General features: G+C 44.0%; 1 protein-coding gene across 3 annotated transcripts in view; it reads left to right on the top strand.

Annotated features, from left to right (window-relative positions):
- The first annotated feature begins 692 nt into the window (after positions 1–692).
- rin3 (Ras and Rab interactor 3) overlaps positions 693–18,378 on the top strand; it is a 28,139-nt gene continuing 10,453 nt past the window's right edge. For 2 of the 3 annotated variants that reach the window (XM_080750343.1, XM_080750341.1), the window contains exons 1-8: positions 693–840; positions 6,447–7,134; positions 8,433–8,544; positions 9,331–9,403; positions 9,540–9,631; positions 11,995–12,846; positions 14,052–14,325; positions 18,329–18,378. The exon at positions 18,329–18,378 is cut by the window's right edge and continues 125 nt beyond it. In XM_080750343.1, coding sequence (XP_080606469.1) covers positions 809–840; positions 6,447–7,134; positions 8,433–8,544; positions 9,331–9,403; positions 9,540–9,631; positions 11,995–12,846; positions 14,052–14,325; positions 18,329–18,378 — 2,173 coding nt within the window. In that variant the 5' untranslated portion in view covers positions 693–808. The remainder of the gene's footprint in view (positions 841–6,446; positions 7,135–8,432; positions 8,545–9,330; positions 9,404–9,539; positions 9,632–11,994; positions 12,847–14,051; positions 14,326–18,328) is intronic. The other variant, XM_080750342.1, reaches the window with a different exon arrangement.

Below are 18,378 nucleotides of genomic sequence, written 5' to 3'. Positions count from 1 at the left end.
CTAGTTTGTTACATGATGAGTCATTGTTCAACACATGACATCACACAACATGATGACATCACACAACAAAACTCTACATTCACTTTCAGGCCAGGATACCGATTTGAACCAATGAGGAGAGAGTAACCATGTGTAATAAATGAAAGGAGGAGCCTATAGGAGGCGAGGAGGAGACGTTTACATTCCTCAGTCTAAAAGCTCTGAACATCTGGAAGGACTTATGTGTGTGTGTGTGTGTGTTTAGGTTCCATTTCAGTTGAATTGACACTCTGTGTGCACAGTCATGTTAATGGAATGACAGACACACACACACACACACACACACACACACACACACACACACACACACACACACACACACACACACACACACACAGAGAGAGAGAGAGAGAGAGAGAGAGAGAGAGAGAGAGAGAGAGAGAGAGAGAGAGAGAGACAGACAGACAGACAGACAGACAGACAGACAGACAGACAGACAGACAGACAGACAGACAGACAGACAGACAGACAGACAGACAGACAGACAGAGAAATGGAGGGGGGTTTTGACGACCAGAGAATTCAGCCTCTTCCTGTCTGTCAGGGACAGGAAGTTACACAGAGAGAGAGAGAGAGAGAGAGAGAGAGAGAGAGAGAGGGTGGGCTAAACACACTGCTGCTCCTGCAAAGATTTTCCTTTACCCCATTTGTTCAGTATGTTTCAGTGCTGAGAGAGAGAGAGAGAGAGACATACACACAGTCAGAGAGAGAGAGAGAGAGAGAGAGAGAGAGAGAGAGAGAGAGAGAGAGAGAGAGAGAGATTCAGCAGTATGATGGAATCCAGCCTCTCCACTGATCTAAGGTCAGTTTTTAACACTTTTTAACTCTGTAACCCCATGATGTGTGTGTGTGTGTGTGTGTGTGTGTGTGTGTGTGTGTGTGTGTGTGTGTGTGTGTGTGTGTGTGTGTGTGTGTGTGTGTGTGTGTGTGTACTAGGGGATGTTTACTGTGTTTCGGGGGGGAGGGTCATGGTTTAATACTTAGTTGAGTGTGGCTGTTGTTCGTTCCTACGTCTGAACCCCTGATCTACAGAGAAACAACACATTCATGTAGGCGTAGGGTTAGTAAGTATAAACTTCGGGTTAGTAAGTATAAACTTTTTTTTAGGGATAGTTAGGGCTAACATCAGTTACATGCACACATAGACATCAAAGGGGGCTTGAGCCCCTGCCTTTTTATCCGTCTGTAAAAAGTGCCCTCTCCAGACCATGAATGCAGTTTTTACTATGGTGAAAGAAATGCAAACGCCCCTCTTTCCATGTCATAGCATTCAAGAGAATTGCCTTGTCCAAACTCTCCTGAACTAGAATGAATGCAGCATCTTATGTTGAAAGAGTTGCTCTCTCTGTGTAGAAATCCATGCTGTTACGCCACATCTCCAGTATTGACCTCATCATGCTTAGTTCAGTGACGCGTTGTGAGCTTGGAGCTCTGCTATTTTAGATATTTTCACCAAAAGGCCTTTTTAGAAATGTCAGTCCTTGACTCTCTAACATTCTCTGCACATCTCTGGTTAGTTACTGAGTTATAGCTTAGCATGTCTAAACTCTTACTTAGTTACTTAGTTAGTTACTTAGTTACTTAGTTAGTTAGTGTGTTAGTTAGTTACTGAGTTATAGCTTAGCATGACTAAACTCTCTGCACATCACTCTCTGCACATCTCTGGTTAGTTACTGAGTTATAGCTTAGCATGACTAAACTCCTGTTAGTTACTGAGTTATAGCTTAGCATGTCTAAACTAGATAGTTAGTTAGTTAGTTAGTTAGTTTGTTTGTTAGTTAGTTAGTTAGTTATAGCTTAGCATGTCTAAACTCCTGTTAGTTACTGAGTTATAGCTTAGCATGTCTAAACTCCTGTTAGTTAGTTAGTTAGTTAGTTAGTTATAGCTTAGCATGTCTAAACTCCTGTTAGTTAGTTAGTTATAGCTTAGCATGTCTAAACTCCTGTTAGTTAGTTAGTTAGTTATAGCTTAGCATGTCTAAACTCCTGCCCTTTCAGAGAAGCAACACAATCATGTAGGGTTAGTATTTTTAAATGTATGGGCTTTAGGGTTAGGGATAGTTAGTTAGATAGATAGTTAGTTAGTTAGTTAGTTAGTTAGTTACTTAGTTATAGCTTAGCATGACTAAACTCCTGCCCTTTCAGAGAAGCAACACAATCATGTAGGATTAGGATAAATGTATGGGCTATAGGGTTAGGGATAGTTACTTAGTTAGATAGTTAGTTAGTTAGTTAGTTAGTTAGTTAGTTAGTTACTGAGTTATAGCTTAGCATGACTAAACTCCTGCCCTTTCAGAGAAGCAACACAATCATGTAGGATTAGGATAAATGTATGGGCTATAGGGTTAGGGATAGTTACTTAGTTATTTAGTTACTTAGTTAGTTAGTTAGTTAGTTAGTTAGTTAGTTAGTTTGTTTGTTTGTTAGTTAGTTACTTAGTTATAGCTTAGCATGTCTAAACTCCTGCCCTTTCAGAGAAGCAACACAATCATGTAGGGTTAGTATTTTTAAATGTATGGGCTTTAGGGTTAGGGATAGTTAGTTAGATAGATAGTTAGTTAGTTAGTTAGTTAGTTAGTTAGTTAGTTAGTTAGTTAGTTAGTTAGTTAGTTAGTTAGTTAGTTAGTTAGTTAGTTATAGCTTAGCATGTCTAAACTCCTGCCCTTTCAGAGAAGCAACACAATCATGTAGGATTAGGATAAATGTATGGGCTTTAGGGTTAGGGATAGTTACTTAGTTATTTAGTTACTTAGTTAGTTAGTTAGTTAGTTAGTTAGTTAGTTAGTTAGTTAGTTACTTAGTTATAGCTTAGCATGGCTAAACTCCTGCCCTTTCAGAGAAGCAACACAATCATGTAGGGTTAGTATTTTTAAATGTATGGGCTTTAGGGTTAGGGTTAGTTAGTTAGTTAGTTAGTTAGTTAGTTAGTTAGTTAGTTAGTTAGTTAGTTAGTTAGTTAGTTAGTTAGTTAGTTAGTTATAGCTTAGCATGTCTAAACTCCTGCCCTTTCAGAGAAGCAACACAATCATGTAGGGTTAGTATTTTTAAATGTATGGGCTTTAGGGTTAGGGATAGTTAGTTAGTTAGTTAGTTAGTTAGTTAGTTAGTTAGTTAGTTAGTTAGTTAGTTAGTTAGTTAGTTAGTTAGTTATAGCTTAGCATGTCTAAACTCCTGCCCTTTTAGAGAAGCAACACAATCATGTAGGATTAGGATAAATGTATGGGCTTTAGGGTTAGGGATAGTTACTTAGTTATTTAGTTACTTAGTTAGTTAGTTAGTTAGTTTGTTTGTTAGTTAGTTACTTAGTTATAGCTTAGCATGTCTAAACTCCTGCCCTTTCAGAGAAGCAACACAATCATGTAGGGTTAGTATTTATAAATGTATGGGCTTTAGGGTTAGGGATAGTTAGTTAGTTAGTTAGTTAGCTAGTTAGTTACTTAGTTAGTTAACAAACTGATGTCAGGTGGATCAGTCACAGTCACATTGCACCTCCACAGCCTGTCTGTGAATCACTTTGTTTACAACCGTGTTTCTCAAACTATCACATGTCAACGTCTCCCCTTAACTCTGACAGGGTGCACATGGAACCAAATGAACCCAGGTCTAACCTTAACTCTAACAGGGTACACATGGAACCAAATGAACCCAGGTCTTAACTCTGACAGGGTACACATGGAACCAAATGAACCTGCTAGGGTTCATTTGGTTCCATGTGTACCCTGTCAGAGTTACTGACTTGTAAGGGTCAATTTAGACCCCCTTAACACTCGGGTGACTGAAAATAAAAAACTACCACTCTGACTGCATTTATAGGTCAAATTGACAGGTAAATTCTCTCCCTTTTTGCCCAGGAGAACAACACCTCCTCCCCTGCTGCCAGTGGGGGTTCTATTGTCTGTTGTTCTATTGACAATAGAACCCCTGCTGGCAGCAGGGGAAGAGGTGTTGTTCTCCTGGGCAAAACATTTAAAGAATGTACCTGTCAATTTGACCTATAAATGCAGTCAGAGTGGTATAATTGTATATTATTTCATACTTAGGAAATGTTTCAGAAGGGGAAAAAAAACAAGAACATATATCTTGAGTATTTAGGAAAAGTCATGGAAGGGGAAATTTCTTAGACCTTCACGGGGAGAGTTATTGCACTTTGCAATCTCAAAATCGGCCAAAATGACCTGTTAGTCACCCATGTGATAAAGGAACCCACAGTCCCTGGAATCCACTTTGAGAAGCACTGGTTTACAAACGCATGGGGAGTCAGCCGGTGTGCCCCAGGGCTCTGTACTAAGTACCCCTTTCCTTTTGTCTTTCTGCCCCGAGAAAACAGTCAACAACAAGCTGGTCTCTCCATTACAGACTTCTGAAAACAGTCAGCAACAAGCTAGTCTCTCCATTACAGACTTCTGAAAACAGTCAGCAACAAGCTAGTCTCTCCATTACAGACTTCTGCATTGCTGCAAGGGAAAAGAGAGACAGAACTTTTCCCTGACGATGGCTGGCCAGATTGGCAACAAGCAGACCCACTAAACCTTCACTACAGTCTGATAATAATACCTAATTCTAGGCCTAAAACATTTAGTTCCAGGGACCCCCCAGTAAAACATGTTTTTCCAGGGACCCCCCCAGTAAAACATGTTGTTCCAGGGACCCCCCCAGTAAAACATGTTGTTCCAGGGACCCCCCCAGTGAAACATGTTGTTCCAGGGACCCCCCAGTAAAACATGTTGTTCCAGGGACCCCCCAGTAAAACATGTTGTTCCATGGACCCCCAGTTCAAAATGTTGGCTCTGAGTTTGGGTCTTGCCAAATGCCAGATGCTGTGAGTCATAGGGTTAGGGTTAACCCTAACCCTTAATGCCAGATGCTGTGAGTCAGGCTGTATGAAGTTCATCTGAACAACCGTTTCCTGTTCTGTTTCTGCTGCGTCCGCTGGAAACTGGTCACTACTTCCTCTTCCTCTGAGTCCTCTCTGCTTGTTTACAACCGCATCCAGGGACCCCCAGGGACCCCCACAGTAGTGTGTGCATCCAGGGACCCCCACAGTAGTGTGTGCATCCAGGGACCCCCAGGGACCCCCACAGTAGTGTGTGCATCCAGGGACCCCCAGGGACCCCCACAGTAGTGAGTGCATCCAGGGACCCCCACAGTAGTGTGTGCATCCAGGGACCCCCACAGTACTGTGTGCATCCAGGGACCCCCACAGTACTGTGTGCATCCAGGGACCCCCAGAGTAGTGTGTGCATCCAGGGACCCCCACAGTAGAGTGTGCATCCAGGGACCCCCACAGTAGAGTGTGCATCCAGGGACCCCCACAGTAGTGAGTGCATCCAGGGACCCCCACAGTAGTGTGTGCATCCAGGGACCCCCAGAGTAATGTGTGCATCCAGGGACCCCCAGAGTAGTGTGTGCATCCAGGGACCCCCACAGTAGAGTGTGCATCCAGGGACCCCCAGAGTAATGTGTGCATCCAGGGACCCCCAGAGTAGTGTGTGCATCCAGGGACCCCCAGAGTAATGTGTGCATCCAGGGACCCCCACAGTAGAGTGTGCATCCAGGGACCCCCAGAGTAATGTGTGCATCCAGGGACCCCCACAGTAGTGAGTGCATCCAGGGACCCCCAGGACATTTAAACATAGTGTGTGCATCCAGGGACCCCCTGGACATTTAAACATAGTGTGTGCATTCAGGGACCCCCAGGACATTTAAACATAGTGTGTGCATCCAGGGACCCCCAGAACATTTAAACATAGTGTGTGCATTCAGGGACCCCCAGGACATTTAAACATAGTGTGTGGCTCCTCTCCCAATTGAACAAATAAACAAGAATACACTTTGCACCCTGTTCTGTTGCTCATCTGCTGAACTTAAATGCACCTAAATGGGGGATACAAGCGCAGTAGAGGCAACCCCAAAACAGCTGCATGCTCTCATACTCTCGCAGATGCAGCCTGCCTGCCTGACATTTACGCGTTGTGAGCTTGGAGGTCGTCTATTTCTGGTGCTTGATACCACACTGAACTAAGCATAATCAAGTGAATACTGGAGATGTGGCGTAACGGCATGGATTTCTACACAGAGAGGACAATTCTTTCAACACAAGATGCTGCATTCAAGTTCAGGAGAGTTTGGACAAGGCAATTCTCTTGAATGCTGCCTTCAGGTATGGCATGGAAAGAGGGGGCATTTCTTTCACCATAGTAAAAACTGCATCCATGGTCTGGAGAAGGCACTTTTTACAGATGGGTAAAAGGGCAGGGGCTCAAGCCCCCTTTGATGTATATGTGTGCACATGCCTGACACCATTCCTTTGATCTCAGAGTCGTGACCATATAAGGTCACATGCGTTTCCACTGCATCGCATCGCTACGACCTTACTGACCTCTGACCCCGTGACCTTTGTCTCCACAGCCCTCCAACCGCAGCCCTGGACCTCCTGTCAATCATCCCCCCTGGCTCCTCCCCTTCTTCACCTCCTCTCATCCCTCCTTCCTCCTCTCCCCCCCTCCCCTCCTCCCTCCCTCCCCCCAGGAGGCCCAGTCGACCCAAACCCCCCCCTCCCCCCGCCTCCAAGCCCTCCGGGCTGCCCCCCCGCTCCATGCACCCCTCCATACCTCCCCCTCGCTCTGTCCATCCTTCTATACCTCCACCTCTATCCCTCCATCCTTCTATACCTCCCCCCCGCTCTGTCCATCCTTCTATACCTCCCCCCCGTTCTCTCCATCCTTCTATACCTCCTCCACCATCCCTCCATCATTCTATACCTCCACCACCATCCCTCCATCCGTCCATACCTCCCTCCCTGCCCCCTCCCCTCTCTCCCACTCCTCTCTGTCCCCCTGTCTCCTCCTCTCCTCTCTCCTCTCCTCCTCCTCCTGCTCTCCTCCCCGCAGCGCCCCCGGTGGTGGGGGGAGGAGGTGCAGAGCAGGAGGAGGAGGAGGTGTCCGGGGGTCCGGCTGAAGACCCGGAACGGAGGGTCTCCACCAGGGATCCGGGTCTGGTGCAGAGGCTGGTCACCACAGCTCCGCTCTGGTGGCTGAAGGGTCCCCAGCAAAACCTGGAGCGGACCGCCGGAATGTTGACCGGAGAGCTGCCCGGGGTGAGGCCTTCACTTAAAGGACCAGGTCACCTCTGGGACAACCAGATCTTATTTTATTGTTGTGTGGGACACGATCAACACAATCCTGAGTTATTTTTTGTGTTCAATCTGTGTTTTTAGATATGTTAGTATTTCAGCATGCTACAACTGGTCATATGATGCATTTTGCATCATATGACCAGTGATGCATGGGTTATTGGGTGGTGGGTTATTGGATGGTGGGTTATTGGATGGTGGGTTATTGGATGGTAGGTTATTGGATGGTGGGTTGTTGGATGGTGGGTTGTTGGATGGTGGGTTATTGGATGGTGGGTTATTGGATGGTGGGTTATTGGATGGTAGGTTATTGGATGGTAGGTTATTGGATGGTAGGTTATTGGATGGTGGGTTATTGGATGGTGGGTTATTGGATGGTGGGTTATTGGATGGTAGGTTATTGGATGGTGGGTTATTGGATGGTGGGTTATTGGATGGTAGGTTGATGGGGTGTCATTAAAAATGTATGTTGACATGACTGACTTTAGATTTCGAACCAATTACAATTACAATTTTGCAGACACGCTTAATCCAGGATGATTAATAGAAAACTGTAATTAAAATTAAAAAAAATAAAAATGTATTTATAAACAACAATCATCTCGTTGGCATCCATCACTTGAATTAAGGATTGATTGATTGACATGAAGGGCATGTCAGCTCCTTTCATAAACCCCCACAATGCAATGCTTTGTTTTCAAGAGTCGGTACCATTACAGAGAACCCTAAAACCTACCGCTTCTATACAGAACAGGATGAAGACTCTTTCCTATTCCAGTGTGTTTGTCTCATATGTAACACCAGGGCTGTTCCAAAGCCCCTCAGGTACTTGTTGGGGGATGGGAGGGTAGATCATGTTGAACTGGTCATTATCATCAAAGTAAGTCAAAAAAGTGTGGGCAGTTTTTTTGTCTTTGTATGTTTTTTTCTCTTTGCCAGAAAACTGGCACTCAGTTTGTTTCACTCCAGATATTGTGTAATTTGTGTTGACAGCAGAGCATACAGAATGTTGTGTTGTTAAAGTTGCTCTTTATTAGTGACTCATTGTCATGAGCTCATGTTATGTTTGGGTGTTGACTGGAGAGAAGCAGCTGATCTGATCTGCTGGAATCCTGCTGTAATACTGTTTGTTGTACAACCACAGTGTGTTACTGGATTGACTTTTGGCCAGCCTCCAAAACCCTAGTCTCCCATTGGACGTACATTTGGTATCCTGTAGTCTTGATATTGTGATTATTATTTTATATTTTTATTTCTTCCAGACGTTCATAGTTCAGAGCACAGAGGACCAGGACCCCAGCCTGTCAGTACGTCTAGCTGACCAACAGGGGGCGCCACAAGTACAAACCCTGACCATACAACAACACAGCACCTGTGAGTGTTACCATGGTTACACTAATTAGTTAGTAATTAGTTCACATTTATTCATGTAGAAGTGAATTATTAATGCTTTAACTATTGAAAAATAGCAGATCTACAAGCTCGGCGGTTGTAGATCTGCTATGAAAAATAGTGATTGTTTTTTCAAGTCTTTGAATATATCTTTAAAAAGCAAACATTTGTGACTCAAATATTTGCTTCTGGGGGGGTCCCTGGAACAACATGTTTTGAGATGGGGGTCCGCGGCCAAATGCATGTAATTTTGGGGGTCCTTGACATGAAAAGGTTTGAGAAGCACATATTTAGAAGAAGAAGGCATTCATAGAATCGGGTAAAAAATATTCAAAGACTTGCACTTAATGTTCAGGACCACAACATTCATGTCATGTTCATAATGTTCATGTTGTTAATATTATGTTACATAACATAACATTATGTTGTTAATATTATGTTACATAACATAACATTATGTTGTTAATAGTATGTTACATAACATAACATTATGTTGTTAATAGTATGTTACATAACATAACATTATGTTGTTAATAGTATGTTACATAACATAACATTATGTTGTTAATATTATGTATTTATGTTACATAACATAACATCATGTTGTTAATATTATGTATTTATGTTACATAACATAACATCATGTTGTTAATATTATGTATTTATGTTACATAACATAACATCATGTTGTTAATATTATGTATTTATGTTACATAACATAACATCATGTTGTTCCTCCTCTTAAATAAATAAATAAACTGTTTTCAGATTTCCATTTAGAAGGATCAGTTCTGCTCTTTGATGACATCATCAAACTGGTGGCGTTCTACTGCGTCAGCAGGTACACACACACACACACACACACACACACACACACACACACACACACACACACACACACACACACACACACACACACACACACACACACACACACACAGCAGTGTAAATGTGTGTTTCTGTGGTCATGTGATCAGGGACATCCTGTCAGAGCGTCTGAGGTTACCTGGGGTCATCGCCATGGCGATGAAGGAGGAGGAGTTGGAGGCCTTTTCAGCTATGGGACAAGGTATACACAATGATACACCTATGATGTGTTCCAGCTATGGGACCAGGTATACACAATGATACACCTATGATGTGTTCCAGCTATGGGACCAGATATATAACATCTGAGGCATTTGTAATGATGTACAGGTTTAGGTTGGTGTTGTAATGATGTACGGGTTTAGGTTGGTGTTGTAATGATGTACGGGTTTAGGTTGGTGTTGTAATGATGTACGGGTTTAGGTTGGTGTTGTAATGATGTACGGGTTTAGGTTGGTGTTGTGCTGAGGTTCTGTCAGGCTGGGTTGGGCCAGACTAACAAACTCAGCACAAAAAGAAAGGAAACTTGACTTCAGTCGATTATATCTCCCCTTTAATAATACCAATTTGTATTTGTGTTTTATATCATTCTTATTGTTGATTCGTCCCCTTTACAATGAGGTACAGCTTGTAAGCATCAGGCATTCGAGGCATGAGCAACACAGCCAAACGTGTGGGTAGCGACAACCAACATTTTGCCAAAATGGCTTGCAATACTGTTCTGGTCATTAAGGTCCACAGAATGAGAGGCCTGCTATGCTGGAAACAACGCGAAAAAAGGTTATGGGCATTTGTATATTCACTGTCCCATTGACTCCACTACACAGGAAAGGAAATATATTATAAAAAAGAAAAAATCATAACTGTTTTTCGCGATGTTTCTGGCAGAGCAGGCCTCTCATTCTGTGGACTTTAATGACCAAACTAATAGATAAAACAGAAATAAAAAGTGCTTCAGAAATAAAAAGTGCACAACACCTCGCGCTGCGAGGCGTTGTGAGCTTGTAGATCGGCTATTTTTGGCAAACAGTTTTGGTGTAGAGGGGAAAAAGAGCAGACCAAGTACAGAGTGAAAGGTCAAGTTTATTAAGTATTGACGGTTCAAGTGGTTAAATATCTGAAAACACAAATTGACATGAATCCAAAATACACTGATGATTGTGCTGTCAAACGATGAAACTATATGGAATCTATGAACAGGTTGTGGGGGTCCCTGCTTCATCTCTCTCTCAACTAAGGGGTCCCTGCTTCATCTCTCTCTCAACTAAGGGGTCCCTGCTTCATCTCTCTCTCAACTAAGGGGTCCTTGGCCTGAAAACGTTGAAGACCCCTGGTCTAAATAAATCAAACTCATCCATTTTAAAATAACTTATATTAAACCAAGTTCAAAGACACATGGCAAACATCAGCAAACACACAGCGAACACTCAGATCTGCTGCACTGTGTTTAGAGATCTGCTGTGTTTGGAGATCTGCTGTGTTTGGAGACCGCCTGGGAATCCAGGCCTATTTATAGACTGTGGGAGGAAGTGAGGTGGCTGCAGCACCACAGGTTCCACTGAGCCACTCTGCTGTCTCCTTGTGGAGCGGAGGGGAAATGCATGGTAACACTCTGGCTGGATGCATGTCTATTATCTACACTCCTTAGTGTGATCTGTTAAGTACTGTATTTTCTGAAGAAAGAGTGGCCCAGTCCAAGAGCCTAGAGCAGAGGTTTCCAAACCTTTCTGGCTCAGGGCACCCTTATAAATATTTTTTTCATCCGAGGCACCCCTACATTTATCATTTTCACTCTTTTAGCACCTTATATTTTGCCATATTTGAGTGATTATGTTGCGAGGAAAACATTGAGATAACAGCCATTTTGGTTAGCACTGACTGAAAATAACTACCCTACTTCAAGTTTAAAATTATGCAAAATACTTTTTTTTAAGTGTCCATATAAATTCCAAATATTATCAAATGATCTCACGGCACCCCAGGGTGCCCCGTCACCCACTTTGAAAACCCCAGGCCTAGAGGAAGCCTTTATGAGCAAAGTCATTGAATACCAGTCGCTCCTACGAACCATCACAGAGCTAGGCTATAGCTGCAATCTACTTGTGTTCATGTTTGGCAGCCTTCAGCCTTGGACATGTTGTACGTAGGTTGGTTCTAAGAGGCTTCCAACAACTTCGGATGCCAAAAAAAACAGCCAAACGGCTTGCAAAATTCTGTGCATTCTGGCGAAGGCGTTGTTACTTGTACCCTTGAGGGCATTGGAAGATTAGCTGACTGTACATTATTTACAGCACCTTGTAATATTTGTGTCATTGTACTGTATCTCTTATGTGGACATAAATAAATGATTAAAATGAGTGTGTGTGTGTGTGTGCGTGTGTGTGTGTGTGTGTGTGTGTGTGTGTGTGTGTGTGTGTGTGTGTGCGTGCGTGCGTGCGTGCGTGCGCGCGTGTGCGCGTGCGCGCGTGCGTGCGTGCGTGCGTGCGTGCGTGCGTGTGTGCGTGTGTGCGTGCGTGTGTGCGTGTGTGTGTGTGTGTGTGTGTGTGTGTGTGTGTGTGCGTGCAGATTTCTGGACATCATCGTTGAACGTCCAGACTGAGGGGTCCTCTTCCTCATCCTCTTCTTCATCTTCTTCTTCATCTTCATCACAGCAGCAGTTCTGGTACCTGAACCCTGTTACCATGGAGACCCTCAGCCCCTCCCCCTCTGGCTCAGAACCAATCAGCATCAGTCCTAGCTCAACCCGCCATGCTAACCATGCTAACCATGCTAGCCATCAGAACAACATGGCCGCTAGCTTCCTGAACGATGCTAGCCAGCAGAACGGAGACGCTAGCGACCAAAACACTGAGCTCCAAACCCAGACTAAGGCCACGCCCAACCAGGAAGTGACGCTGCCTAAGACCACGCCCAACCAGGAAGTGACGCTGCCTACGGCCACGCCCAACCAGGAAGTTATTCCTAAGACCACACCCAACCAGGAAGTACATCCTAAGGCCACACCCAACCAGGAAGTACTGCCTAAGACCACACCCAACCAGGAAGTGCTTCCTAAGACCACGCCCCCCGACCAGGAAGTGCTTCCTAAGACCACGCCCCCCGACCAGGAAGTGCTTCCTAAGACCACGCCCCCCGACCAGGAAGTGCTTCCTGAGACCACGCCCCCCGACCAGGAAGCGCTCCGTAAATACAAGCGAGCTCCTCCCCGCCCCCCCAGTCTGCGGGGGGGAGGGGGAGGGGGGGGGAGACCTCCCGTTCCCCGGCTGCCCCCTGCTCCCCTGCGCCCCCGCGCCTCCTCCAGGGGAGGCGGGGCCAAAGGAGGACATGCCCCGCCCCCGCCTCCTATCCCCGCCCCCCAGAGGGAGGAGGGGCACGAGGGGGAAGGAGGGCAGAAGGAGGAGAAGACGGAGGAGCCAGGTAAGGAAGTTATCGTGATTGATTATGTGTGACGTCATTAACAGAAGATTATGTGCTCATCTTACGATAGTTATCTGTGCCGGATGTTACGTTATGATATTTTATAGCTTGTAAGAGTCTAAGGGCTGTGTTTTGATTGTCTTAAGTAACCACCAAACGTTTTTGTCTGAGATTCCGACTTTCCAACGTGGAGCTTTCCGAACTCTAATTCGGGGTAATACTTTTCATAACATGCGAGTGATATCATTTTCTAGTTGAACCGGACCTTTCCGACAAAAAGTTTGGTGGTCGTAGACAGTATGGACAGGCCTTTAAGTTAAGGGTCGTAGACAGTATGGACAGGCCTTTAAGTTAAGGCATAAGAGCTGCTACAATCAAAGTAGAGCCCTTAAAGGACCAGGTCACCTCTGGGACAACCAGATCTTATTTTATTGTTGTGTGGGACACGATCAACACAATCCTGAGTTATTTTTTGTGTTAAATCTGTGTTTTTAGATATGTTAGTATTTCAGCATGCTACAACTGGTCATATGATGCATTTTGCATCATATGAACAGTTGTAGCATGCTGAAATCGGCTGAAATACAAAAATATCTAAAAACACAGATTGAACACAAAAAATAACTCAGGATTGTGTTGATCGTGTCCCACACAACAATAAAATAAGATCTGGTATACCACTGACATTATTGTGCTGTAACAGAACTACTGTACTGCCCTGATGAAGACCAAACATGTTGGCTTTTATTATTATGAAATAAAGTACCCAGTTTTTACGTCCGCTCCCCTCCTTTTATAAACTTTTTTGAGTGCTCGGATCGCTCCTCTTTTGTTCAAGTTTTATCCCACTGATCCTAGAAGCACCCACTACACGTTTTTAACTTTGCCGCTACCTCCTTTGATCACCTCTTGTTCATCAGAACTACTGTACCACTGACTGTGTTATTGTACTGACAGAACTATTGTATCATGTCAAATATACCAGTGGTTCTCAACCTTTTCAGGCCGCGACCCACAAAATAATCATAGGGCGTTGTGAGCTTGTAGATCTGCTATTTTCACAATTTCTGCCTCTAATATTTGACAATTTGGCCAATGTTTAATTTGCCATTTTAGAGGTACTAAAAAGTCCTTAAATTGTCACTTTAGAAATGTGGATATACTGTACCCTCTATACACTTAAATGTTACGTTAATTTGTTTCAGGTAAGGAGGGGCGTGGCCCCGGGGCCCGTCGCCCGGTCCCGCCTCCCAGGAGGCGGAGTCAGCCGTCCCAGCCCGTCCCCGTCCCGGGACGCCCCGCCCCCGCCCCCGCCCCCTCCCGCTCTCCCAGGGCCAATCAGAACGCACGCAGTCCCGACGTGTCCCTGTACTCCCCACAGGGGGGCGCCGTGCTGCTGGGAGCAGACAGCATGGACTCCACCAGCAGCACAGAGGAAGAGGAGCAGGAGACAGGACAGGAGAGAGAGAGCACTGCCAGGTAGGACTGACCTCTGACCCCTGACCCCTATGACCCCATGACCTCTGACCCCTGTGACCTATGACCCCTGTGACCTTATGTTACATTATGTCATGGTGTTTAAGGGGAGAGTATTTTTAGCAGGTCTTTCAGTCCGAGCAAAAAAGCACCAGTTCAACATTCACCAGGTTAGCATTCACCAGGTTAGCATTCACCAGGTTAGCATTCACCAGCGTCGGCAGGTTAGCAAAATACTTCATAAACGTTAAGGACGTCCACAATTACAACACCAGAGGCAGCGCCACAGATCACGTTCAACCCAAAGTCAACTCAAACAAAGGGTCAAACTCGTTCTTCTGCTACACAAACAAAGTGTGGAACGCCCTACCGAAGGCCTTAAAGGAGTGTGGTTCCCTAGCATCCTTTAAAATCGCCCTGAAAAACCACTTACAGGCAGCAGCCATTCGCAACTGGCAATAACAAACCTAGCCCAGCCTCCCCTGACACTTCTTTGTATTTACCTACTGTATATATTTTTTGCACTGTTTATTTAATTTTATTTAGTTTTTTGTTTACTTTATCTACTGCATAGTACTGTGTTCTATCCGTCTGTCATTCAATGTTATATGAGATACTTCAATGGTTTCCTATGGAAAGTCTTTTCTAGGATCGCCTTTTAGTTGACCTTGTACCAGTGAACTGTACCGTCATGAAACTGTACCTTTTAGTAGACCTTGTACCAGTGAACTGTACCGTCATGAAACTGTACCTTTTAGTAGACCTTGTACCAGTGAACTGTACCGTCATGAAACTGTACCTTTTAGTAGACCTTGTACCAGTGAACTGTACCGTCATGAAACTGTACCTTTTAGTAGACCTTGTACCAGTGAACTGTACCGTCATGAAACTGTACCTTTTAGTAGACCTTGTACCAGTGAACTGTACCGTCATGAAACTGTACCTTTTAGTAGACCTTGTACCAGTGAACTGTACCGTCATGAAACTGTACCTTTTAGTAGACCTCACCTTGTACCAGTGAACTGTACCGTCATGAAACTGTACCTTTTAGTAGACCTCACCTTGTACCAGTGAACTGTACCTTTTCCTATGCAAACTGACAATAAAGTCTTCATTCAATCAATGGAGAAATAACACACCCACGACAGCCTGAAGGGATTTTGTTTCTCCATAACGACGTTATCCAGCTTATCACATGACTTCTAAATAAATAAAAAAATTTGACTCAAAACCAAAAACAAAACAAAGTATTTCCTTGCTTACGTAAAGTATTCCACAGCGCAACACAGTAACGTTGGAAAACAACAAAGTGTTGATCAAATAGAATCCATTTTCTGTTACTGCATCGTCTGTTTCTCGCTTCAAATATGTTAAAAAAAAAACTTCTTGAGAGCAACTTTCAGTTGTAAATGACGCTGTGTGTTTGTTTACAAGGCTGACATGTTGGATACGCTGTGTGTTTGTTTACAAGGCTGACATGTTGGATACGCTGTGTGTTTGTTTACAAGGCTGACATGTTGGATACGCTGTGTGTTTGTTTACAAGGCTGACATGTTGGATACGCTGTGTGTTTGTTTACAAGGCTGACATGTTGGATACGCTGTGTGTTTGTTTACAAGGCTGACATGTTGGATACGCTGTGTGTTTGTTTACAAGGCTGACATGTTGGATACGCTGTGTGTTTGTTTACATGGCTGACATGTTGGATACGCTGTGTGTTTGTTTACAAGGCTGACATGTTGGATACGCTGTGTGTTTGTTTACATGGCTGACATGTTGGATACGCTGTGTGTTTGTTTACAAGGCTGACATGTTGGATACGCTGTGTGTTTGTTTACATGGCTGACATGTTGGATACGCTGTGTGTTTGTTTACATGGCTGACATGTTGGATACGCTGTGTGTTTGTTTACAAGGCTGACATGTTGGATACGCTGTGTGTTTGTTTACAAGGCTGACATGTTGGATACGCTGTGTGTTTGTTTACAAGGCTGACATGTTGGATACGCTGTGTGTTTGTTTACAAGGCTGACATGTTGGATACGCTGTGTGTTTGTTTACAAGGCTGACATGTTGGATACGCTGTGTGTTTGTTTACATGGCTGACATGTTGGATACAGCACAATATTCACACAGTGCAGCCTGACTGCAGCAGGTGTTCTGAGCCTTTGATTGGACAGCGGCCAGTTATTTCTGGATAAAAGACCGCTGATTTCAGCGACTGACCAATCAGAATCAAGCATTCCACCAAGCCGTGTAATATTATGTTCTACTGTTATACCAACAGCAGACAGTGTTTTATTATGGTGTAATGTCTCCCAGCAGCAGACAGTGTTTTATTATGGTGTAATGTCTCCCAGCAAGCAGACAGTGTTTTATTATGGTGTAATGTCTCCCAGCAGCAGACAGTGTTTTATTATGGTGTAATGTCTCCCAGCAGCAGACAGTGTTTTATTATGGTGTAATGTCTCCCAGCAAGCAGACAGTGTTTTATTATGGTGTAATGTCTCCCAGCAAGCAGACAGTGTTTTATTATGTTGTAATGTCTCCCAGCAGCAGAGTGTTTTATTATGTTGTAATGTCTCCCAGCAGCAGACAGTGTTTTATTATGTTGTAATGTCTCCCAGCAAGCAGACAGTGTTTTATTATGGTGTAATGTCTCCCAGCAAGCAGACAGTGTTTTATTATGGTGTAATGTCTCCCAGCAAGCAGACAGTGTTTTATTATGGTGTAATGTCTCCCAGCAAGCAGACAGTGTTTTATTATGTTGTAATGTCTCCCAGCAAGCAGACAGTGTTTTATTATGGTGTAATGTCTCCCAGCAGCAGACAGTGTTTTATTATGGTGTAATGTCTCCCAGCAGCAGAGTGTTTTATTATGTTGTAATGTCTCCCAGCAAGCAGACAGTGTTTTATTATGGTGTAATGTCTCCCAGCAGCAGAGTGTTTTATTATGTTGTAATGTCTCCCAGCAGCAGACAGTGTTTTATTATGGTGTAATGTCTCCCAGCAGCAGAGTGTTTTATTATGGTGTAATGTCTCCCAGCAGCAGACAGTGTTTTATTATGGTGTAATGTCTCCCAGCAGCAGACAGTGTTTTATTATGGTGTAATGTCTCCCAGCAGCAGACAGTGTTTTATTATGTTGTAATGTCTCCCAGCAGCAGACAGTGTTTTATTATGTTGTAATGTCTCCCAGCAGCAGACAGTGTTTTATTATGGTGTAATGTCTCCCAGCAGCAGACAGTGTTTTATTATGTTGTAATGTCTCCCAGCAAGCAGACAGTGTTTTATTATGTTGTAATGTCTCCCAGCAAGCAGACAGTGTTTTATTATGGTGTAATGTCTCCCAGCAAGCAGACAGTGTTTTATTATGGTGTAATGTCTCCCAGCAGCAGACAGTGTTTTATTATGGTGTAATGTCTCCCAGCAAGCAGACAGTGTTTTATTATGTTGTAATGTCTCCCAGCAAGCAGACAGTGTTTTATTATGGTGTAATGTCTCCCAGCAAGCAGACAGTGTTTTATTATGGTGTAATGTCTCCCAGCAAGCAGACAGTGTTTTATTATGGTGTAATGTCTCCCAGCAGCAGACAGTGTTTTATTATGTTGTAATGTCTCCCAGCAGCAGACAGTGTTTTATTATGGTGTAATGTCTCCCAGCAAGCAGACAGTGTTTTATTATGGTGTAATGTCTCCCAGCAGCAGACAGTGTTTTATTATGGTGTAATGTCTCCCAGCAAGCAGACAGTGTTTTATTATGGTGTAATGTCTCCCAGCAGCAGACAGTGTTTTATTATGTTGTAATGTCTCCCAGCAAGCAGACAGTGTTTTATTATGTTGTAATGTCTCCCAGCAGCAGACAGTGTTTTATTATGGTGTAATGTCTCCCAGCAGCAGACAGTGTTTTATTATGTTGTAATGTCTCCCAGCAAGCAGACAGTGTTTTATTATGGTGTAATGTCTCCCAGCAAGCAGACAGTGTTTTATTATGGTGTAATGTCTCCCAGCAGCAGACAGGGGGCAGCGGTGAAGCGCACCCCAACCACAGTGATCCTGG

This window comes from Nannobrachium achirus (assembly GCF_963921795.1).
Source record: "Nannobrachium achirus genome assembly, chromosome: 20".
In the NCBI taxonomy this organism is placed as follows: domain Eukaryota; kingdom Metazoa; phylum Chordata; class Actinopteri; order Myctophiformes; family Myctophidae; genus Nannobrachium; species Nannobrachium achirus.
Note: the sequence above shows the minus strand (reverse complement) of the source record. Positions and strands in the feature narration are given on the sequence as shown.